Here is a 25,511-nt window from a genome sequence, read left to right on the forward strand (position 1 = left end):
TAATACATGCAATTGTTTATTTTGATGCATCTGCAGTAACAGCACATCTGTTTGAAATGAATGTGCATGTGTATATGTGCACAGGACGCTGGAGCAATGTATTACTGTAACACCTGCAGTCAGCCACTGTGTGGAGAGTGCAGAGAGCTCACACACAAAGCCAGGATGTTTTCCCAGCATGATATTGTGTCCCTGGCCAAACGCACCAAAGAGTGGCACCGCAAGTGCTGTGAGTTTATTCCATCATCCTTCATCGAATAACTATCTAGGAATGCACAATTTATTAGTACCAGGTATCAGATTGTGGATATTTAATGGTGTATGTTTCATTTTTTACATTTAGATTACCTTTGCCATCATCTACTTAACTGCCACTTAAAGTTAATCTTTTTTTAAACCATTTATCGGCCCTTTATCAGTTTTCAGCAATAACATAAACATAATTATTAGATTAACAGTATCATTTCATTCCCATTATTATCCTCAAAACTAAAGGAATGCATTAAATGATGCATATATCATTAATGTGTAATATTAGACTAAATTCTGAAGTATGGCATTTCCTTATCAGCGCTCCATGAAGAGATGTACATCATGTTTTCGACAGAGAAAAAGTCCATGCTGTGCATCAAGTGTTTCAGAGACATGCCAATGTAAGTCTGTTGCAATCTGAATTACAAATGTTTATAATTTAAATTACATGAATCTGACAAATAATATTTAATTTCATGATACAGTGAGAATCGTACCCACTGCATTGACATTGAGACTGCATATGGGCAGGGATGTGAAATACTGGATCAAGCTGTTCTGGTGAGTAAGTAAAAAGTTAGTAGGGAGTGTTTAATTCCAGAAACTGCCAAGAATTTTATAATTATTAAAGTATTAACAGAAAATGATATATGCCTAATATTAAGTACATCTGTACACATGTACAGTGAATATTACATTCATTATTAATAAACATTCAGTTTGGAGTCAGTAAGATTTTGTTACAATGTCAATGTTACAAAATTAAATAAATGCTGTTCTTTTGAACTTTCTATTCATCAAAAAATCTTAAAAAATGTATTGCTACTTTTAATTAAAATGTTTCTTGAGCACCATATCAGCGTATTAGAAAGATTTCTGAAGCATAATGTGACACTCAGCTTTGCAATTACAGGAACTAATTATATTTAGAATATATAAATATTAAAATAAACAATAATTTTAAATTGTAATATGTCACAGTGATACTAATTTTCTATGTTTCGGATCAAATAAATGCAGTCTTGGTGAGCGTTAGAGAAACATAAAAAAAACAAAAAAATGTTACCAACCTCAAACTTTTAAACATGAATGAATGTGTATCAAGGAGAATATAATGTGTTAGATTTAGAAAAGAGCCGAAGGTTCCTAAGGTGAATAACTGTACATTTCTAAAAGCTGTTGGCCATCTGGGTCAAAAAGTACAACTGAACCTCATTGCAGAGTACAGACAAGTGGATGCATCTTGTACTGACCTGTTTTCCCCTGAAGGCAGTAAAGGAGCTGCAGGTATCAGTGCGAGAGGCCATCGTATTGCTGAAGGCCATGCTGGGTGAAGTGCGGACACATGCAGAAGAGGAGGAAAGTGCTATCTGTACACAGTTCAACAATATTCAGGTGAGGAAAGACACCAGAAGGGGGCACACTGAGACCACAGACCAGAATAATGAGCAGCTTTGTGAGTATCAGAGATGAATTCTTGGACAAAGATCATCTGTGACTCAAATCACATAATTTAAGGATAATGTAATTTGAGTTAAACAGGCTAAATATGTGCTCAATTCTGCATCACTGAAAATTGAATGTTGTTGAAAATACAAATAGTATTTAGTCCAAAAGTAAAATCTGTTCTTTTCTTCCCAGGAAAAACTCGCAGAGAGAAAAAAGGCCCTCTTAAAAGCTGCTGAAAGGTAAATATTGTCTGAACAGATCCGGTAAGTCTAAATTGTCTATCTGTGACAGTTTATCCACATGACTTTGGCAGAGCACAGAGTTGTGGTGTGATGGTCAATGTTGGAACAGCAGTGGCTTGGGTTGCGTTTCATGAGTCCTGTTATTTGTTAAGAGTTTTTTTCTCCATCCCCTTCCCATCATTGCCTGGAAGCTGGCTTGATGTCTTCCAGGAATTAAGCTATTTATGTCAAGCTGCAATCTAGGACTCAGCATGCGTGTGTTTTTATTTCGGGGACACACAAGGGAAAACCAAGGACGAAATGTTAAAATTGGGGTGTTTTTTGGAAATATACAGTGTATTTTATTTGGAAAAGTCTATGCATTGTGTATACATTGGCCCAGAGGGTAATCTGAAAAAAATTAAGTAGTTTCAAAGTAATTTTTTGTGTCTTGCTGACATGACTTTTTCTTAGGTTTGACAAAGTAATATGTTTTTAACCTACATTTTCAACAGTCAACATGAAGAGAAGGAGAAGGCACTAAGGGAACAACTTTCTAACTTGTCCACCCTCCTGCCAACTCTTCAGGTATTTTGAAAGAATAGTTCAGCCAAACTTTTAAATTCTTTAAATTTACTCACCCTCATGTTGTTCACAAACCATATGACAAATTTAATGTCATACAAAGTCTTAAATATCTTTAATGGTATATAAAAAGTCTTTATTATTTTAAGAGGTCTTAAATTTGGGGATGGAAAAAGTCATGATGCAGGCTAGTGTGATTAAACTTGAAAAGGCTGATGATTTAATTAAATTATCATGAGCGTTGCATGTTGAAAGTAAAAAAAAAAAAAAAAAACAGCATTGTTGCAGGATCTACAGGCTCACAGTTTCAGAGTAGTCTGCAATCAATTAATACCACCCACTTATGTGATTGCAAGTGATTGCTTCTGATTTACTGTTGATAAATGTTTACTTTGTGGTGTTTATATTGTAATATGTTGTACATTGCAAGAGTGCATATTTGATCTCACTCATCCTTTTAAAACAAAGTAGTAAAGCATAGACGTTTCAAGCCTTCAGCCTAAAAAAAATCCCAGTAAAATTTACAGTAAAAAACCGGCAGCTGTGGTTGCCAGAACTTTACCGTAAAAAATACAGTAGCAACATAAAAAAAAAATCTGTTAAATTTACGGTAAAATAACATATTTCATTAACTGATATAATGTTAATTTACCAACCTAATGAAGTACTAATATCTGTTTTGTACCTTTATAATACACTGACAGTCACCAAACACAGTGGTGATAAGAGTCACATGATGAATCAAAGTTCATCACAAGCAGCTTTTCCACAAGCTGAGGAGGACAATACTAATATATAGAAGGTGCACACAGTGTCATTCACTCACACACTAAACACCATCATGGTAACATGCATGAAATTTTAAAAATGCAATGAACATTAATTTAACAACATTAGATGTAACATAAAACCCTAATGTACATAACTGATTAGAAAAAAAATTAGAAAAACTAAGAAGAAACAGTTATTTCAACGAAAATATATCAAATGTGAAGTGTCACGCAGGGAATTGTGGGAATGTCAATTTACTTTTTTTCACTGTAAATTTTACAATGAATTGTTATTTTTCACTTCCAAAAACTGTGAATTTAATGGTATTTTACCGTAAAATTACATTAAATGTACCGTTAGATCTATTACAGTTATTCACCGTATATAGTACGGAAACTTTCTGTAAACCAACTGACAGTTTTTCACCGCAGCATTTTTACAGTCTTTTACTGTTAAAATCACGGTCATTTTTTACAGTGTACGGGCTTGTTTATAATTAAAAGTCCCGCTTTATGCAAAAATATATTTTCCTCTGGATATTATTGGTATTTTGCTTAGACAATAACTGCATTTAATTCAAAATAAACTCTTGTGGATTCTCTCTGGAGGATGGAAGGAAAAAAACATTATTTAACGTTCATTATAGCTGTTATATATATATATATATATATATATATATATATATGCTGTATATATGTTTTTTACTATCCGCACAATGCATTGCCTTTTTAAACACATTATTATCGTATCAGCAAAAACCAATATTGATCAAACTCTAATTTGTATGTATTGATATATTAGTAAACCAATTTCAGTAGATATGTATACTGAATAAAACACGTCTTCAGTATTTAAACTCACAGTTACCCTGGTCTGCAGTTAAATGTATGCCACATCATGTTTAATTAAGTAAAATAATCTGAGATACATGATTTATTTTAAGATAGTATGGTTTTGTTTTGTGTGGACATTGGATATTAATTTTATATGTGCAGGTCTTAAATGTCTTACATTTGATTTTAAAAGCTCTGCAGATACCCTGCTTTATATCTTATCTCTATTTCCAGGTGCACCTGGTCACCTGCTCCGCATTTCTCGGCTCAGCCAATAAGTACGAGTTCTTAGATATGGGATATGTAAGTAGATTTATCCTTTATGCATTACTTTTAACGTGCCCCTATTGTGCTATCTTAAAGGTTTCTAATTTTGTTTTGGAGGTCTCCTACAATAGTTTTACAAGCATCAAAGCTCAAAAAACACTTTCATTTTCTCATCATATACATTGCAGTATCACCTTTTTTCTCACAGTGTCTGAAACAGTTTGATCAAGGATTCGGTTTCCCTAAACACCTCCTTTCCGAGAGCCTAATCTGCTTTGATTGGTCAGATGGCCCAGTCTGTTGTGACTGGTCTAGCACTTACAGCACATATCAGACACCAAACGTCCATTATCTCATGTGAATTTCAGCTCCGGAGGCTTCCTCAGAACTTGTATAAACAGTGACATAACATGTAACAATGGCGTCAGTTTTACCCTATCAATTCAAGCTTGAGTCTTCTTCCTTTGAAAATGCATGCAAAGTGGATTTGCTTTTTCACAGCACAGAACAAGACAATGTCAAAACAGAATGTTGACAACAAGAACCAAACTCTTCAAGGCCTCAGCTACAACTACATTGTTTGAGGGCGGGTCGAAGTAGACACTGTTCGCAGGCAGCCAATGAAGACCACAGGCCAGCATTATGCAAATTTGTTACAAACCTATGTAGGTTTGTGCAGGAAGTAAGATTTACTGATGACTCGTTTCAGGCGTTCTTTCTTTCTTTTGGGAGACAATGACTCCATTTATCGTGCACTTTAATCTTTGAAACTTTGCAGACCTTTTACAGTTATATTATACATTTCATGAAAGGTAATATCTGAAAAAGCATAATAGGGGCACTTTGAATAATGTCTCAAAGAAAAAAAATAAATAAATTTAATTCATGCCCTATGACCCTTGACAGCAGTTGATGGAGAGACTGTGTAGCATTGTAAAGCTACCTCACAAGTTCCGCCCTGTCCAAAGTAGCAAGGTGAGCTGAAGACCAAACATTTGCTGGCCTTTGTGTATAACTCTGACACTAACAAAGTATCAACCCTATAGATAAACACAGACTACCATGCTGAGTTTGCCCGCTGTCTGGAGCCTCTTCTGTTGCTGGGCCAGTGGAGACCTGGCTCTGTGACTGGAGGAACTGCCTTGAGTTACAGGTGAGCAGTTTTCAGTAAATATTACCGGTATATTGCAGTGCTGTTATTCAACCTCTGTGTTTGTTTGGCCTTGGACTGACTGTGACTATGTATGTTGGTGAGATTAAAAGACATGCAAATATATCTGATCTCATTTTTTATAATCATGTTGTGATATAACTAGAGCAGTAATAAAGGCCACACTGTAAAAATCCAAACTGCAAAATGTTTCCCCAATAAATGTAAAAATTAAACAAATAGAACAGAAGTTTTTTTTTTTAGGTAGGTGGAGTCCATTTTAATGTAAACAAGATAATAATGTAAATATCTAATCATATGATATATACACTACCGTTCAAAAGTTTGGGGTCAGAAAGTTTTTTTATATATACAGAATCTCAGAAGAGAGTACACCCCTCACATTTTTGTAAATATTTCATTATATCTTTTCATGTGACAACACAGAAGAAATGGCACTTTGCTACAATGTGAGTGTACAGTTTGTATAACAGTGTAAATTTGCTGTCCCTTCAAAATAACTCAACACACAGCCATTAATGTCTAAACCGCTGTCCACAAAAGTGAGTACACCCCTAAGTGAAAATATCCAAATTGGGCCCAAAGTGTCAATATTTTGTGTGGCCACCATTATTTTCCAGCACTGCCTTAACCCTCTTGGGCATGGAGTTCACCAGAGCTTCACAGGGTGCCACTGGAGTCCTCTTCCACTCCTCCATGACGACATCACGGAGCTGGTGGATGTTAGAGACCTTGCGCTCCTCCACATTCTGGATGCCCCACAGATGCTCAATAGGGTTTAGGTCTGGAGACATGCTTGGCCAGTCCATCACCTTTACCCTCAGCTTCTTTAGCAAGGCAGTGGTCGTCTTGGAGGTGTGTTTGGGGTCGTTATCATGTTGGAATACTGCCCTGCGGCCCAGTCTCCGAAGGGAAGGGATCATGCTCATTCACGGTTCCCTCAATGAACTGTAGCTCCCCAGTGCCGGCAGCACTCATGCAGCCCCAGACCATGACACTCCCACCACCATGCTTGACTGTAGGCAAGACACACTTGTCTTTGTACTCCTCATCTGGTTGTCGCCACACACACTTGACACCATCTGAACCAAATAAGTTTATCTTGGTCTCATCAGACCACAGGACATGGTTCCAGTAATCCATGTCCTTAGTCCACTTGTCTTCAGCAAACTGTTTGCGGGCTTTCTTGTGCATCATCTTTAGAAGAGGCTTCCTTCTGGGACGACAGCCATGCAGACCAATTTGATGCAGTGTGCGGCGTATGGTCTGAGCACTGACAGGCTGACCCCCCACCCCTTCAACCTCTGCAGCAATGCTGGCAGCACTCATACATCTATTTCCCAAACACAATCTCTGGATATGACGCTGAGTACGTGCACACAACTTCTTTGGTCGACCATAGCGAGGCCTGTTCTGAGTGGAACCTGTCCTGTTAAACCGCTGTATGGTCTTGGCCACCGTGCTGCAGCTCAGTTTCAGGGTATTGGCAATCTTCTTATAGCCTATGTCATCTTTATGTAGAGCAACAATTCTTTTTTTCAGATCCTCAGAGAGTTCTTTGCCATGAGGTGCCATGTTGAACTTCCAGTGACCAGTATGAGAGAGTGAGAGCGATAACACCAAATTTAACACACCTGCTCCCCATTCACACCTGAGACCTTGTAACACTAACAAGTCACATGACACCGGGGAGAGAAAATGGCTAATTGGGCCCAATTTGGTCATTTTCACTTAGGGGTGTACTCACTTTTGTGGTCAGCGGTTTAGACATTAATGGCTGTATGTTGAGTTATTTTGAGGGGACAGCAAATTTACACTGTTATACAAGCTGCACACTCACTACTTTACATCGTAGCAAAGTGTCTTTTTTTTTTTCAGTGTTGTCACATGAAAAGATATAATAAAATATTTACAAAAATGTGAGGGGTGTACTCACTTCTGTGAGATACTGTATATAAACTAATACTTTTATTAAGCAAGGAGTCATTAAATTAATCAAAAGTGACAACAAAGACATTTATAATTATACAAACCATTTCTATTTAAAATATATCATCGTTTCCACTAAAATAATAACAAGCACAACTTTGATTATAATAATAAGAAATGTTTCTTGAGCACTAAATCAGCATATTAGAATTATTTCTGAAGGATCATGTGACACCGAAGACTGGAGTAATGATGCTGAAAATTCAGCTTTGCCATCACAGGAATATATTACATTTAAAATATATTGAAATAGAAAATAGTTATTTTGTCTGTTTGTTTTTACCATATGATCAAATAAATATAGTTCTGTCTCACCAAATCTCAAATCTCACCAACCTCAAAGTTTTATCACAATCAAATGTTTTCATTATTATTTTTAATAATGCACTGATATGCCATTTTTATGCATTTGGACTGCTCAGATTGTCTGAATTCTGTCTAATGACTCAGAGCTGACTACAGACAACAGGAAAGAGACACTGGCATTACACTGGTGCTTTCTCAGCCGGTTATTAATCTCCTAAACAGAAAAACGTTTATGTAACCCTCCCTAACAATGCACCAGGTGGCAACTGTCCTGTTATAGTTCTGTGTCTGTGAGGTGCCAGGAGCTGAGGTGACAACATGAAGCACAGGGAGACAGGAGCCTGACTTCCTGGAAAGCTCTCATTCCAGGAGAAGGGCTCAGAGAGTTATGCCACTGACTGACCACTTCAGAGCCTTATTAGCTCTGTATATGAGTACTGTTTCCAGATCAGTTTGGCTCTTTAGCTTGCAGTAAGATTAGTGCAGCAGAAGTGAACATGTGCTGGTATCAGTGCAAACCTATATGAACAGAGCTTACGAAAAGAAAGGGATGAGATCCTAAATTCCTATTCTCCGAATCCACCTCAGATCTCATTGCATAATTTGGGGTTGGGTTAAAGCCATGTTGCTATGAAGAGAACTATATGGAGTTTTTATAAGCACTTTTCTAAGAAACTGTAGGAGCTTGTTGTGGGAATATGTGCTTAGTGTTTTCATATATTCCTGTATATCTGAATAGTGCAGCAGTTATTTTTAGGACGGATAAATGTTAGCTGTGCAGTTCTACCTTTTTAAATCTAGTTCTGAGTTTGGACATTAGTATATGAATGATGACTTTTTCTCAGACCTTTTAGTTTTACAAAAAGTGTCCTAATACTTGATGTTAATTTTGAACAAAATATCAGAATGGAAATATTATTTTTGGTTTTATATATATATATATATTTGTTTGTTTGTTTGTTTGTGTTGCATGATATACCAGTAGTAGAAAGGTATCAATACCCTGCTATTAAAAAAAATAGAGAGCTCTACATTCTCTCCCTGCAGTGAGTAAATATATCCATGCAGCACATGACAGATTAAAGTTATTGACACCTTAGAGCAACAAAGAGAAAATAAAGAGCGGGACGTGTTTGATGTTAAAAAGAGTTAAGCGCAATAAGTCTCAACTAATGACTCAATGTGCTACTCGCGCTGTCTCAGACCTGAAGCACGCGCACAGAATGTGATCGCAAATTCCGTTCTCTTTTGCGGATTATTGCACTTGAATTGTCAAAAATATGTTAGAATGCACGTCCTGGCAAGTATTCACATAAACACGGTCGAGTTTGTCTTAAGTGAATGTAAACAGTTGATAAAATAATGGTTGTGTTCCAATGTATTTGATCCATGCATTCGATCTTAAAGTGACAGCAGCCTAATATACCTGCTGTGATTAATGTTAATCAAACAACAAAAGAAAAGAGAAAATCACCCACTGCTTGACTGAATAATTTTAATATATTTATATTAGTGAATCAGTGAATAGGTCATATCTCTCACCCCTATCCCAACCTGTTTTGAATTGTGAAAGGTTAGCAAATGTGATTGATGACATGATTGACAAAGTGATCGAAGCAAAGATCTCTGTAAGGATGTTCACACTGGCATGTAATTTTTTACATTAAGTTTTTTTTATTAATTAATAAAACAATGAATTTAAAGTTGTGCCATTCAATTGTATCAAAGTCATCATTTTGGTATCGTGACAACACTAAAATGTACACTACTGTTTAAAAGTTTTGGATCAGTAAGATTTAGTTAATGTTTTTAAAAGAAGTTTCTTCCGCTCACCAAGACTGCAATTTTACGATTTAAAAATATGTTTTCTATTTTAATATATTTTACAATATAATTTTTTTCCTGTGATGGCAAAAGCTGAATTTTCAGCATCATTACTCTAGTCTTATGTGTCACATGATCCTTCAGAAATCATTCTAATATTACTGCTTAATAAACATTTCTTATTATTATTAATGTTGAAAATAGTTGTGCTGCTTAAAGGATTAGTCCACTTTTAAATACACTTTTCCTGATAAATTTACTCACCCCCATGTCATCCAAGATGTTCATGTCTTTCTTTCGTCAGTCGAAAAGAAAAGAAGGTTTTTGAGGAAAACATTCCAGGATTTTTCTCCTTACAGTGGATTTCAATGGCTACCAACAGGTTGAAGGTCAAAATTACAGTTTCAGTGCAGCTTCAAGGGCTTTAAACGATATCAGATGAGTAATAAGGGTCTTATCTAGCTAATCGATCGGTCATTTTCGAAAAAAAATACAACCGTTTATGCTTTATAAACAAAATATCGCCTTGAACGTACTTTCCGCTTCCGCATTCTTCATAACGCTTACACTGAATGTCCTACGCCTTCCCTATTCAAGTTACGGAAAAAAACGAAACTGGCGCAGCGTTCGTTCCGTAAGTAGAATAGGGAAGGCGTAGAACATTCAGCGTAAGCGTTTTCCTCAAAATCTTCATTTCTTTTCGACTGACGAAAGAAAGACATGAACATCTTGGATGACATGGGGGTGAGTAAATTTATCAGGAAAAGTGTATTTAAAAGTGGACTAATCCTTTAATATTTTTGTGGAAACCATGATACATTTTTCAGGATCATTTGATGAATAGAAAGTAAAAAAACAAAACTAAAAAACAGCATTTATTTAAAATTGAAATCTTGTGTAACATTGCAAATGTCTTTACTCTTACTTTTGATAAATTAAATGTGTCCGTTTGATATTTTTGTTATGTAACACAGTGGCATTCGTACATTTTTCAGGGATGACTTAAGCATCCAAAAATTTGTTGGAGCCACTGCACAATATCAATCCTAATCCTCTAAACCTATTATCATGATTAAAAGTTTCCATATTGAATTCTCATTGTCATGCCATGCCACACCATCTGCTCTGCACGTTTTCATTAAAGACCTGGCATTACGGCCTCAATGCATCTACACAAAATACCCAAGGTGATAAGAGATCAGAATGAATACAGCCATTCCACCACAGCAACCTCCATCTCTCCATAGAGACTCCAATGACGCAAGTCCCCGTGACAACTTTCCACATCAATCATCCCTACCGTTCTCAGGTTTGTGAAGCCCTCCACCAAACAAACGTCCTCCCCCATCTGCCCCCATACCAACAGACAGGATAGTACAGAGGTCAGGCTTCTCTCACTATTTTTAACAGAATTTCAGAGAAGTGTCTCGGATTCTGCTCAAAGGCACACAAAGGCGCTGGGCCATGGGAGCACATTGTTCCAATGCTGCTAATGTCACCGTTGGTGCCAGGATCTTAAATTGGTAAAAGTTAGAGGGTGGGACGCTTGTCACTTAGGCTCGGAGAACATACAGTGTCCAGACTCACTCAAGGGACTTGTACCGCCACAGTACGTGAAATAGGGAAGAGAGATTAGAGGAGCTTTGAAACTAAGGTAACTGTCTTTATTCTTGATGTTTTCTAAGTAACATTACAAGCTTTCAATAGAACTTTTAATTCTTGATCTTTTAATTCCTGTTCCTGAACCTCAAGAATTTCCAACTGAGGTTTGTGGATGCAGAGGTGGGAATGCTGCATTTCTGCATAAAATTAAACTCTGAGTTATAATCTGAGTTTAATTTTATTCAAAATTAAAATTTATTCAAGGTCTGAATATTTTGATGGTTGTTACATAATCTATTAATGCACTGCCTCAGACATAGAAAATTACGTTCTTTGGGTCAGTGTTGTTATTGTTAACTTAAACTTTAACTATTAAAAATTGTTAATTGAAATAATGCTGAAATAAAATCAAATATAAACATTAGATGAAAAACATAAACACAAATTAGAAATGTTGTCCTGAGTAATTGAACTAATACAAATGACAAAAGCACATCATAATCATAAATGAAAATATAAAAACAAAAGCTAATTCAAAATATTAATAACACTGCTTTAGATGTTTATTTGTTAAATAAAGATTATTTATCTTATACAGTTTTAGTAAAAAAATAAATATATATATATATATATATATATATATATATATATATATATAATTTATTTTTTATTTTTTTTAGTATTGTTAAATGTGCTTTATATATTTTAAATATTAATAACACAGTTTTAGATGTTTATTTGTTAAATAAATAAAGATTATTTATCTTTCACAGTTTTAGTAATATATATATATATATATATATATTTTTTTTTTTTTTTTTTTTTTTTTTTTTTCCATTTTTTAAATGTGCTTTTACCATGTTGTATTTGTAAATAACACTTTATTTAAGGTGTCTTTGTTACACTGTAATTATACATTTAAGTACTGAGTAATATTGAATAACTACATGTACTTATCCAGTTAAGATTAGGGTTGGGTTTGGTTTAGGGTTAGTTGCATGTAACTATGCATAATTTATAGTTATTACTATAGCAAATGCATGTAACATATGTAACAATGACACTAAAATAAAGTGTTACCCAAAATTGTTGGGTATGTTTAAGGATTTGCCCATTTGCTTAAAGTCTGCCCTACAGGTTAAATTCTTTGTGAGAGCAATCTTGGCCTTTTAAAAAACAATTCTGACTACAGGTGAAAAATAAGAATGAATGATAGGATCTCTAATTTCCTTTCACAGGCTGTCGGCTCTGTCTATGTCGTGCCCGTCCACATCTCTAAGTGAAATGCCTTTTGGCCGCAGGCCCACCTTTCACAGATACATTTGTACTAAGGTGCTGCTGGCCGAGGGCAGAGAGTCACCCTTTACCGAGCACTGCCGCAACTTTGAGAAGAGCTACAGGGTAAGAATTAGTCTTCTTTGATATGTTAGTATACTCCTGAACATTGACAGAATTAAACTTCTATTTGCTTCTATTTGCTATTAGAAATGATATGTCGGCTTCATCATCATGTTTTAAATAGAAACACATCAGCACAGGAAAGATAACTGTGCTCTATGAGCCATTTTACAGATTATTTCATGAACTTTAGAAATAGAACATACAGTGGGGTTTTATGGGTTCTTGACTCAGAACCCTTTATGCCAAAAAGGTTCTATATAAGGAGAAATGTCTTAAATGATTGCATAATACTTTGATGTTTAACAGGTTATTTCTTTTGTTTTCTAGTGATAAAGTATGTTTACAGGCCTTTTAATCCATAACATTTAAAAATGATCCCATAATGGGAATCCCTAAAAGGTTCTATATATGAAGCACCTGACAGAACCCTTTAAAGGATTAGTTCACTTTCAAATAAAAATTTCCTGATAATTTACTCACCCCCATGTCATCCAAGATGTCCATGTCCTTCTTTCTTCAGTCAAAAAGATATTAAGGTTTTTGATGAAAACATTCCAGGATTATTATTATATACTTACGGAACGAACGCGGCGCCAGTTCCGTTTTTTCCGTAAGTTGAACAGGTGCAGGACAGCGTAAGCTTTTTGAAGAATAGGCGGTCTGGCGGAAGCCCTTGCGAGGCGATCATTTGTTTATATAGCATATACATTTTTTTTTTTTTTTTAGAAAATGACAGATCGTTTCGCTTGATAAGACCCTTTTTCCTCGTATGGTATCGTTTAAAGCCCTTTGAATCTGTAATTTTGACCTTCAACCATTTAGGGCCAATTGAAGTCAGCTTTGGTGAATGTGATGTTTCCCCATTCAAAGAGATAGTTTCAAAGAGATAGTAATTATAGTTTCTTTTTTTGCATTGCATTATTTATGTATTTTATTTGTTTGCTATTGTTTGTAGTGTTTTGGGTTTTAGAAAAGCGCATTATAAATAAAATGTATTATTATTTATTATTATTATTATTATTATTATTATAGGAGCTGCACTTGGATGCCTGAGAGGCATTTCAAAAATGGCCGCAGAGTGAAATGACTTGTCTTAAAGGATTAGTTCACTTTTAAATAAACTTTTCCTGATAATTTACTCACCTCCATGTCATCCAAGATGTCCATGTCTTTCTTTCTTCAGTCAAAAAGAAATTAAAGTTTTTGATGAAAACATTCCAGGATTGACTTCAATGGGCACCAAACAGTTGAAGGTCAAAATTAGGTTCACTGCAGCTTCAAATTGTTCAACACGATCCCAGATGAGAAATAATGGTCTTATATAGTGAAACCATCGCTCATTTTCTGAAAAAAATTGAAAATTATATAAATTTTAACCAGAAATGCTCATCTTGAACTAGCTCTCTTCTTCTTCTTCTCTATTTGAATTCCAGCAGTGTAGACACTGCTAAGTATATTACTGCCCTCCACAGGCCAAAGTTTGAACTAATTTTTATATGCAATATGCTAGTTCAATAGTATATAACAATTAGTTCAAACTTTGGCCTGTGGAGGACAGTAATACACTTAGCAGTTTCTACACTGCTGGAATTCAAATAGAGAAGAAGAAGAGAGCTAGTTCAAGATGAGCATTTAAGGTTAAAACTTAAATAATTTTCAATTTTTTTCAGAAAATGAGCGCTGGTTTCACTAGATAAGACCCTTATTTCTCATCTGGGATCGTGTTGAACAATTGAAACAGTAATTTTGACCTTCAACTGTTTGGTGCCCATTCAAGTCTACTATAAGGAGAATAATCCTGGAATGTTTTCATCAAAAACTTTAATTTATTTTTGACTGAAGAAAGAAAGACATGGACATCTTGGATGACATGGGGGTGAGTAAATTATCAGGAAAAGTTTATTTAAAAGTGGACTAATCCTTTAAAGGGACTTTGACCAGGGTTCGCAAAGTCTTGGAAAACCTAGATATATGAGGAAGCCTAATTTTAAAATTAATACTATCTTAAAACATCATGAGTATTTTAATAATGAATACACATTTTTCTTAATGTAGATCCAGTAAATTATAAACAATGGGAAAGATGTTTGGAACATTCAGCTTATTAAAACGTGTGGATGTCTAAAACTTAATTTAGAGGAAGTAGGAGTTTGAATATTGTTGTGAACCATGGGGCAGAGTCCTGCAACGGGTCGGGTACCCGCGGGTACCCGCGGATACCCGCGGATACCCGCATAAAAGTGGATAAAACGGGTGGATTGTGACATGCCTAAAATTCACGGGCGGGGATGCGGGCGGATAATTAACTCCTTGCGGGCGGGTAGTAGCGCGGATGAAAAATATGCGCAATATTTGTATGTCTAAATTACCATTATACGCAACAACGATATGACATTTGACCCATCACGTCACCACCACTGTGACAGTGCGACTTTTGTTGATGCTTCTTGTAGCCTAGTTGCACAGATGTCTATGGCCTAGTTGGAGCAAGCGTTGCATCTCCATGTTTTCTGTGCTGATGCGGTCGTGATGAGTTCATGTAGGCTAACATGTAAGGGTTGCGCTGCCAATAAAGCACCTAAAAGCTGTCACAAAGAACCGGCAAAAAAGTAGCCTAATGATTATGATTATAATATAGCAAGGAAGGAGACATGTTTATTATTAAACAAGTGTTTTCTGTGTCAGTGGCTGCAAAGATCAAGTTGACGATGCTGACTCGCGATCTTCGCAGTTGTGAACGCGCCTGAGAGAAATGCACATTTCATTCGGATTACATAAGCAGAGAGCAGTCTGTTTTTTTTCGTTTTGAATTGCTCTGTTTAAAAGTAGACATTCCAATATAGATATTTTCCTCAGGTCTGTGAGGCAAGTAGGCTAAGTTACCTTATACGCTGAGTTTTAGTTCATTTATGATATGAGCTCCAGTTCTCCCCGGCGCCTCCGTGTCGTGATCATCTATTGTCTGTTATATTTACTTAAACAAGCAATTGGTTGATGAAATATTGATTAAAATTAAGATACAATTAATACAAAACGAAATTAACTTTAAAGAATTTTAAGAATTTTTTAAAAGTTAAGAACTTTAAATTTTAAAAAATAAAGCACTTTAATTGGAATGATTTTAGCATGTGTGATTTATCGCGGGCACGGGTCGGGTAACGGGCCAAATATTAACGGGTCTGGGCGGGTGCGGATTTAATTTTGATATTATCACGGGTGACGGGTCGGATCTGGTGCTGAACTTTGCGGGTACGGGAGGGAGCGGGTCTCCAAAAATGGACCCGTGCAGGACTCTGCCATGGGGGGCCTTACAATTGTGTATATGTGATTTTATTTGACCAATTCTATGCATAATTCATACGCCAGGTTCTTCAGACAGAAGTCCAGAGGCTGAAGGATGAGGTTCAGGAGATGCACAGAGACCTAACAAAACATCACTCTCTCATCAACACGGACACCATGGATGAGATCCTGGAAAGGTCTCTACTCATTGATGAACAGATCGCGTCTCAGTACTCTGCCGTGCAGACCCAGAGGGCCGTATTTGAGGAGGTGAGGCTAAGTTATAATTCTTGCAAACACATTATTATTTCAAAACACAGCAGCACCTTAGAATATTTGGGTTGTGTTTCTAGATTTGGGATGTGACCTTTCAAAGAGTAACCAATGAGCAAGAGATCTATGAAGGTGAGGAAAAACAACAAATTGTCTGTGATGCCTCAGGGTTCATTTTATTATGCATGTTAAACTATTTCCTTCCACTAATTAGTGAACTAATGAATTTACTAATTACAGCACAGCTTCATGACCTTCTGCAGCTGAAGCAAGAAAATACCTACTTGACAACCATTGCACGACAAATTGGACCCTACATCTTATCCATAGCAAAAGTGAAAGAGCGTCTGGAACCCAGGTTGTTTTAATATTTAAATATTCATGTTTTAAATCTGAATATTTTACTTCTGCTTTACATTTGCTTGAATATTTTAGTCATTAAATGGTTTATTGTTGATGTATTCACAGGTTTCAAAAGCCTGAGGATGATCGCATGGACACTATAGTTGAGGATAATGCAAATGCTACTGAACAACACAGGTGATGCATTTGATCTTACTGTTACGCTGCTCAAACTGTAAATGTTAAAACAATATAAGAATGACATGTCATTTCTTCTAACAGCTGCAATGAGAAGATTTGCTCAGCAGTCTATGACAGAGACTCTCTTATCCTGCCGCCTGGTGAGACACTACTAAAAAGCAGTGACTTTTGTTGGAAAGGAAAGCCGATAAATATTAATCTATAGCTGCCACTATAGAGCTGCATGTATGGACGATGTCATCACATGAACATGGGGCTTTACAGTAACTGAAAAATAAGAAGGACGTGAATGGAATATATGTTTCATTATGTTTATGGAATGTTTTAAATCAAATGGACCTTAGCTATAAACCGAATTCATCGGATGGAGCATAAATGTTTCACAGTCAGGTGGATTGTGACTTTTCTTTTTTGTTGGTATTTTGCATTTAGTTCAAAAGCATTTCTTTGAAAAATAAATATTTTGTCTTTACTGTCACTTTTGATCAATGTAATGCATCCTTGCTGAATGAAAGTATTGAATACAGTTATATTCAACCCAGACTTTTGAATGATACTGTATGTGCAAATGTGATTGTAAGAATATAATATACTGAATATAATATAATGGAAAAATATAATAATCTCACTTGTCCCTGCAAGCTCAACTGTAGACAGTCATTTTCAAAACAACCATTAGACATTCAGCATCTTATTTTATTTTATTCCTTCTGTCTCTCTCACTGTCATCTCGGTATTCTGTCTAATTACATCTTTATTATGTTAAATTGTTATTTAACCTGAACGCATTACACATTGGCTATACTCTTTGGCTAGTCAGACAGACTTTTTTTTTTTTTTTTTTTTGTACAAGGACCTCACAATGCATCCTAATAGATTTCTTTTATATGTTATTCTGCACTTTTATGCTTGGTTCAACAATGAATAGAACAGCGCTTACAAATACCAGACTAACCTTGTGGTATAAATGAAACTGCAAAGCCACAACTCAATACATAAGGTGAATATTTGTGACACCGAGTGCTCAGCTATACAGAGAAAGAAATGGGGACACAGCGACCTTCGAGAGCAAGCCGTTGAAGTTCATACTCATTAAAAATACATTTGGTGACAGAATATTGACGAGGGAGATGAATGAACGAGAGTTCAGGACTCTTTATCACAACAGTCATATATCGTTTCTTCTTACCGTCCTACAAGTTCTTCATAAATACACACAAAGTGCATAGTTATTCTTCCTCATTATTCTTACCTGGTTACTTGTAAACCGTCTGGTTTTCCTGTTTGGCTCTATTAATTTTGATCCATATGAACATCCACACAACTCACTAACAGACAAGTTAGAATGCAAAATGATTCTCTAATGAGTATCTTTCTATAACTGAATACTGCAAAAACGTGTTTAAACATAACTGTAGTGTAATAGTGATATAAACGGCTGCATGTTGCAAAAAACATGAGAGATGTTTCACTCCTGAATTAATCAGTGTAATTGAAAGAATCAGTTGAGTGAATCATTCAGTGATGTGTTTCACTTGTTTCGTTTCTGAATGAATTGGTGTTTCTGAATGACTCACTCATAAAGACAATCACTTGTTGCCACCTTCTGGCGTGTAGATTTTACCTGCAGTGGTTTGGTACACAATATTGCTACTTTAAAGTAAGAAAAAAATGTCACCAACAATGATTTCCTAATTTTTTTTTTTTTATTATTTTCATAACTGGTTTGTATTTGTGCTTAGGTCTGTCATCACGTTGACATGTTTTTCAAAAAAAAAAAACATACCTGTCCATTATGTTGCGGGAAATGTGAAGGAGTGTAACCATGTACAATACTTTCTAATATTCAAATATAGTTTACACTTTATAATAACTTTCATTAACAAAACTAACCAAAATTGTTACATTATATAATGCAAAACAGATCATTAGCTCATATATATATTCGAATAGATAGTAATGAAACATTGAGATAATATATTATTTTTAGACGTAATATATTATTTTTGCATCAAATATAATTACATTTTACCATATATATTAAATCCAAAGCATATATAAATGAATGCTTGTTAATGATTTCCTAATAATGAAAGTTATTATAAAGTGCCAACGAGAATCAAATAAACATTCATCAATGAATAAGGCTGCACATCACATAAAAGCAAGTAAACAAAAAAACAAACAATCCGAACAAAGTTATAAAGCTCTTTCCCCAAATGGGAAAAACGTTGTCATCAACTTTGGATTCAGCGATGAGTTCAACTCAGAAGGCAAAAAGAGAGCTCTCATATATTGTACAAAAATAGCATGTGTAAAAAGGAATCAGTCATTTTCAAAATCTGTCCGTCCACAGCCGACTGCCACTCTTTCCAAGTTTGATAATTCTGTCCTGGTTTTTGCATTAGAGTTTATTTTCCATAAAACATCTCCAGAAGAAGTTCCTCCATGTTGACTGCTCCAATGACTGGTTTGAAGAAGAGACCGGCCACCACATTGGCGTTGATGGATCTCAGCATGGAGAGAGCGAGGAAGAGTTTGGCGAATCTTGCACTGTCCCCGCGGTGAATCATTTTGACATATTCATTAAGCGCCTGGTTCGCTTCGCTCTGCAGGGCCTGGATGTAATGTTGACATTGCAGCCCTGCAACATCTGAGAACAAGAGATGGAAAGAGACTTGTTATATCCTGTACCAGAAACACGTTAATTACATGAAATTACCCTCACTAAACAGATACATTTTGGTCAGCTGTATATTTGACTATAATTCTCAAAATGATGAATTTGATTTTTTGACAACAATTCTTTGTTTGTGAAACTTTGAATCATCTATTGTCATATCTTTGAACTAGTACTGACCTGTCAAGTCCAAAAAAAAGTGAACTGAAGGAATGCTAGTTACCTTTTTTTATCATAATTTGGAATCTTATTGTGATCAAATAAGAATCACTATGATTAAATGGACAAAATATGTGCTTTTTTGACAAGGAGTATTATTTATAGTTTGGTCAATTTAAATAATTTAACAAGTAAATATTATTATTAGCATAATATAATGATGAGAATAATTATTAATAAAAGTTATTAATAATTTTCTCTCTTAAATATGGATTTTAACATTAATATTTTTCTACTTACGTGTATTATTATTATACAGCTAAATTTTATGAATATTAATAATTACAATGTGATTTAAACTATGAAGTGTCCAAATTCAGGTATTTGTTGTTATTATTATTATTACTATTATGACGATGAATATTAATAATTACAGAGTGACTCATAATAAAACTAGTTGATCTTAAAGGCAGTTAGGAAGTGTCCTAATTCAGGTGTGACTGCAGCATGTCTCACCTGGGTTGAATAGAATTGCCCCTTTCAAGTACGCGTACTCCTTAGTGCTTATGTCCAGTCCCCAGCATTTCCTCAGAAACATTTTAATACCCTGAACGTCGGTCAACGCCACTCCACCGTTATTACTCTGGTTGTCCTGCTTGTCCTGTCCGCTCGTTAAAATCCGCTGCAACATGCTGGGCTCCTGCGTCTCCGAAGTCTCGAAGTCGATCCTGTCCTGCGCCATGCCGAGCACCAGCAGTGGCGCCCAGCAGCTCCGCACCAGCGTGTGTTGGTCATCCACCGGCAGCTCCCGGAAACACGGGACGTTCTTCACGAACTTCAGGGTCTTGACCAGGACCGCGGAGGCGGCTTTGCATGTGGTTTGAGGGGAGCGGAGAGACACCTTCCTCTTGGATCCGCACGCACACGCGCGCATGGACACGGCGAGTCTTGGGGTCCGCGGCTGGTTCCCAAGTTGGGCAGACTGACTGTCGTTCTTCAAAATGCTGTACAAGATGCTGTTCTGTCGTCTTTCGCTGCTGCAGTGGCAGCTGCTGTCAAAGTAAGCCATCCTCCTGGTGCTGCGGGGACAGTTATGTTTCGTTGCTGAAACTATGAGGAGCTTTACGCTTGGAGATGTCCATGCACGGTTGAGGTCTCTGTGTTACCATCCACCCAAATGCCAAATAGTTTAGAGTTTTTAAAGAGCACTGGACACCTCCCACTGTCTCTCTCTGATGCACACATAGGGGGCGCTATAGTCCCTATATATTTTGTATTTGCCACATCAGGTATTGCTTACCATACATAATTGACACCAACTGTCCCCACAGAAATAGTAAAACCTAAAAGATAAATTGTGACACATTTTCCAAGTCATCTCAATGGCAAAAAGTGTCCCAATGACCCTGAATTACACCCTACTACTACTGCTATTACACGTGTAAATATTTCTTAAAAATATACACATATGTGTGTGTATTTATATATGGGTCATTGACGATTAAGGTTTTTAAAAGTGTAAAAAAATATATAATGAGATATAATTAATTTTGAAGATTTATTACATGTTATGAAAGAGATTATGTGGTTTTTATTATCAATGAACACTGTTTTTGTCATTTTTTACAAGATGGACAAAATTTGCCACCAAAAAATTTATAAATTTTAACCAAAATTTCGGTTTTACCGACTGACACTTTTGGTTATACCGAATGACGATATTTTCAAACAATGCAACAGGCTGATATCTACCTAGCTAGTTAGTTAGCTTGATAGCTAGCTAGCAAAAGGACAATCAAACATTTTATATTTAGTACAAGTTTTTAAAATATTACAACATTTTCCATGTTTTGTAGCGGTTGTACTGAATGACCTGATGTTTCGGGACATGCGTATGAGCAAGTGAAAATGATTTTTTTTTTAAATAGTTAAGAGAGAGTTACTTTGCTTCATGACCATGTGGCCCTTTGCAGGTGTCTGAATTATGTCACATCCTGTCACATGATATTGAGCGCATGACTTTATCCAAAATGGTCCCTTTATATTGGTTACTCCGAATGACATCAATGAAATTTTTCCGGACATTCTTTCTTATAACAAAGCAATGACTTCTATACCATTTTGCACTATAATTAAGAAGTTACAATCAACTAAAGATGTTACAAATCTGCCTGGAAGAGGACGTGTGTCTAAATCGTTCTAATGTGGAGAGAGGAAGAAGTTTGAGTGGCCAACGACAATCCAAGGATCACAGCTGGAGAATTGCAGACAAGACTGGAACTTCAAACGGGACCGGCTTCTATGGTCAGATGAAACTAAAAAAAGAGCTTTTTGGCAGCAAACCTACCAGATGGGTTTGGTGCACACATGGATAAAAAGTACCCCATGCCCACGGTTAAATATACAGGTGCTGGTCATATAATTAGAATCATCAAATCATCAAAAAGTTGATTTATTTCACTAATTCCATTCAAAAAGTGAAACTTGTATACTATATTCATTCATTACACACAGACTGATATATTTCAAATGTTTATTTCTTTTAATTTTGATGATTATAACTGACAACTAAGGAAAATCCCAAATTCAGTATTTCAGAAAATTAGAGTATTACTTAAGACCAATACAAAGAAAGGATTTTTAGAAATCTTGGCCAACTTAAAAGTATGAACAAGAAAAGTATGAGCATGTACAGCACTCAATACTTAGTTGGGGCTGCTTTTGCCTGAATTACTGCAGCAATGCGGCGTGGCATGGAGTCGGCTTGACACAAGGAATGCGACAGCTGAAACCCATGTCTTGCATACGTCTGTGCGTAGTGGTTCTTGAAGCACTGACTCCAGCTGCAGTCCACTCTTTGTGAATCTCCCCCACATTTTTGAATGGGTTTTGTTTCACAATCCTTTCCAGGGTGCGGTTATCCCTATTGCTTGTACACTTTTTTTCTACAACATCTTTTCCTTCCCTTCGCCTCTCTGTTAATGACCTTTTGTGTCTTGCCCTCCTTGTGCAAGGTGTCAGTGGTCGTCTTTTGGACAACTGTCAAGTCAGCAGTCTTCCCCGTGATTGTGTAGCCTACAGAACTAGACTGAGAGACCATTTAAAGGCCTTTGCAGGTGTTTTGAGTTAATTAGCTGATTAGAGTGTGGCACCAGCTGTCTTCAATATTGAACCTTTTCACAATATTCTAATTTTCTGAGATACTGAATTTGGGATTTTCCTTAGTTGTCAGTTATAATCATCAAAATGAAAAGAAATAAACATTTGAAATATATCAGTCTGTGTGTAATGATTGAATATAATATACAAGTTTCACATTTTGAATGGAATTAGTGAAATAAATAATCAACTTTTTGATGATATTCTAATTATATGACCAGCACCTGTACTGCTGGATCTTTAATGTTGTGGGCCTATTTTTCTGCTGGAGGTCCTGGACATCCCAGTTCCCTGACCTGAGACCTAAAGAGAATGAGTGGAGTGAACTGAAGAGAAGAAGCACCAACATGGAGCTGGGAATCTGAAGGATCTAGAGAGATTCTGTATGAAGGAATGGTCTCTGATCTCTTGTCAGGTGTTCTTCAAACTCATCAGGCATTATAGAAGACGACTCAGAACTGTTATCTTGGCAAAAGGAGGTTGCAAAAAGTTTTGAATAAAAGGGTGCCAATAATTGTGGCCAATGTGTTTTGGAGAAAAACATTTATTTCATAATGTGATTTTCCCCCACTTTTTCTTTTCCTTCAATGAAAGGTTAGATTTTTGTGAATTTTTTGAATGAAAGATAAAAGGATAAACAATGCAGATTTATTTTCACAGCAGCCTTTGCTCATAATTACTAAGGGTGCCAACATATATACATGTTAAACAGCTAATCATGATTAATCTCTTATTTGATCCCTTTTGACTTTTGATTTATAATATTTAGGAATGATATCCAATGAAAGGGAGATGGGAAAACAATCACAATAAAAATAATTCATGGGGCCATTCAATCACTTTGTCCTAAATATAACAATACAGTATCAATTCTGAGGTGATTGTTGTTGCCGAAGTGAAAGCTTTATTAAAGTGCAATGGTACAAGAAAATGACTAGCCTGTTTCCAGATGTTTGCATTACCAAAGATTTGCAGGCTATAGGATGCCAGTGTTTTGCCTGAAGGTATTTATCTATTCATTTCTGAGTACTATGAGAGGTGACAGTAGGTGCTCCCTCCTAGTTTGGCACCTGTCCGTCTAGCCTTGTCTGGTTTGACAATTTTACAGTAGCGTGTGTGTGTGTGTGTGTGTGTGCGTGTGTGTGTGTGGCCACTTTACTCCAAAGATCCTGTGATAATTTATTATTTTTGTTTTGTTACTAAAGTCCAGGGTCATCTGTATTATGCACTGTTTACAGGGTTTGTCTGAGGCAGACGGGGGTGTACTGATGTCATTGCTCTCCTGAAGAATATAAAAGCATATTGATTTGCAGCCTGTATGGAAAGTCATATCAAGGCACCACTCCTGATGTTGAATAGCTGAAGGACAAGTCCATGGTAGAAGTGATGAAAGCATTAGAATATTGTATGATAAGAGACAACTCGCACAATTGATCTATTTGAAAAAAAGAATTTTTTTTTTTTACCATTTACATCAAGGCCAATGTCAAATAAACAGCCTTCAAATCCTCCTCTAACACCTGTCCCCCTCCCCCCATTGAAGCAACACACACATGCACATGTACTTACACACAATTTTAGATACAACTTGGCATCTCTTCAAGGTCAGCAGGTCTAACCGCCAGTTTGTGCAAATGTTCTTCTCCTACCTGTCCTCATCTCTGAAGCCGGGACTGTAATTGGATAGAGGCTCTTAGTTATGTTCTGTTTGGTGAGTTTGAGGGCCAAAGCTTACGTCAACAACACCCCCAGCTTGTCTTTCAGTTACTGTAGGACTAACATCTGAGTTGGTCCAGATAATGACATAATCACAAGGCTAGTGTTTACATGTCTCTGTTTAATTTTAGAGTCAAGGATGATATAATGTTGTAAAATACTAGTACTTAAAGACTGCGAGAGCGCGAGAGCTTACAATGCGATGGAATTGCATTGATTTTTGAAATTCGTCTTTACGTGCAGAATATAATTATTGAAATGATCTTTTACAGCCAGAATTTCATTCTATTCATATGGTTTATATACACATAACATTTTAGTACCTCATCTTGTTCACTTGGGCAGAGATTTTCATCATTCATGAACTGAGGACATTTAAACTGAACTGCCAGCTGAATGTTGATCCTTCGGTTGCTGTGCAAAGCTTGTTCTCTCTGAGTTTAGTGTCAATGTAAACATGACTTTAAGACCATTAACCCCTAAAGTGACTAGCCTTCAACTTTTTAGCAAGCATTGATCAAACCAACCTACTAATGTAAGGCTAGGTACTTCACCACTGGCAAAATGGGCTTTCAATAAAACTTGACTGCCTATACAGTAGAGAGGCAAAAACATTTATTAAATCAGTGATACCTGACAAGAGAAAAAAGGATGTTGTCTTCCCTTTTGCCAGGTAACACCCATAATTTACTGGGCATGTTGCCATCCAAGGCAACTCACACCAGTATGCTATGGATACACTTACCAGAGTCAAATACCGCCTTACTTTAGCAGGAAATACTTCTTAGCAAACTTTTAGTCATAATGGTGTTGACTTGTATTGTTCCCGGGTCCAAGAGTTCAAAGAGCAAATGGGAGTGAGTTACTTTTGGTTTCCGTTGAAGGATCCAGCGCGTTGTAGGCAACGGCTAAAGGCGGCAAAGTATATAGAGAGAATGCCGAGATGGAAAATCTGAAAAACCTCCATGTTTGTAGTCAGAGTTTCAAACTGGATGGCCACGAGCACAGTGTTTTAGGCCAAATGGAGG

At 36.2% G+C, this 25,511-nt stretch overlaps 2 protein-coding genes across 7 annotated transcripts in view; one reads left to right on the top strand and one right to left on the bottom strand.

Annotated features, from left to right (window-relative positions):
• The window catches only part of rnf207a (ring finger protein 207a), a 32,041-nt gene extending 14,729 nt beyond the window's left edge, over positions 1-17,312 (top strand). For 5 of the 6 annotated variants that reach the window (XM_048172010.1, XM_048172006.1, XM_048172005.1 and 2 more), the window contains exons 4-18: positions 85-229; positions 572-653; positions 738-813; positions 1,522-1,647; positions 1,894-1,940; positions 2,438-2,510; positions 4,346-4,414; positions 5,285-5,353; positions 5,425-5,531; positions 12,509-12,671; positions 16,038-16,223; positions 16,307-16,358; positions 16,467-16,584; positions 16,695-16,766; positions 16,851-17,312. In XM_048172010.1, coding sequence (XP_048027967.1) covers positions 85-229; positions 572-653; positions 738-813; positions 1,522-1,647; positions 1,894-1,940; positions 2,438-2,510; positions 4,346-4,414; positions 5,285-5,353; positions 5,425-5,531; positions 12,509-12,671; positions 16,038-16,223; positions 16,307-16,358; positions 16,467-16,584; positions 16,695-16,766; positions 16,851-16,974 — 1,509 coding nt within the window. In that variant the 3' untranslated portion in view covers positions 16,975-17,312. The remainder of the gene's footprint in view (positions 1-84; positions 230-571; positions 654-737; positions 814-1,521; positions 1,648-1,893; positions 1,941-2,437; positions 2,511-4,345; positions 4,415-5,284; positions 5,354-5,424; positions 5,532-12,508; positions 12,672-16,037; positions 16,224-16,306; positions 16,359-16,466; positions 16,585-16,694; positions 16,767-16,850) is intronic. The other variant, XM_048172011.1, reaches the window with a different exon arrangement.
• A 1,144-nt stretch (positions 17,313-18,456) lies between these two features.
• On the bottom strand, positions 18,457-20,862 carry nr0b1 (nuclear receptor subfamily 0, group B, member 1). Its single transcript, XM_048172012.1, has 2 exons — positions 20,125-20,862; positions 18,457-19,422 (listed from the first exon to the last, which is right to left on the bottom strand). The coding sequence occupies exons 1-2, from the start codon at positions 20,675-20,677 to the stop codon at positions 19,181-19,183; spliced, it is 795 nt and encodes a 264-aa protein (XP_048027969.1). The 5' UTR covers positions 20,678-20,862; the 3' UTR covers positions 18,457-19,180.
• Between the last annotated feature and the right edge of the window lie 4,649 nt (positions 20,863-25,511).

This window comes from Megalobrama amblycephala, linkage group LG21 (genome assembly GCF_018812025.1).
Source record: "Megalobrama amblycephala isolate DHTTF-2021 linkage group LG21, ASM1881202v1, whole genome shotgun sequence".
Classification (NCBI taxonomy): domain Eukaryota; kingdom Metazoa; phylum Chordata; class Actinopteri; order Cypriniformes; family Xenocyprididae; genus Megalobrama; species Megalobrama amblycephala.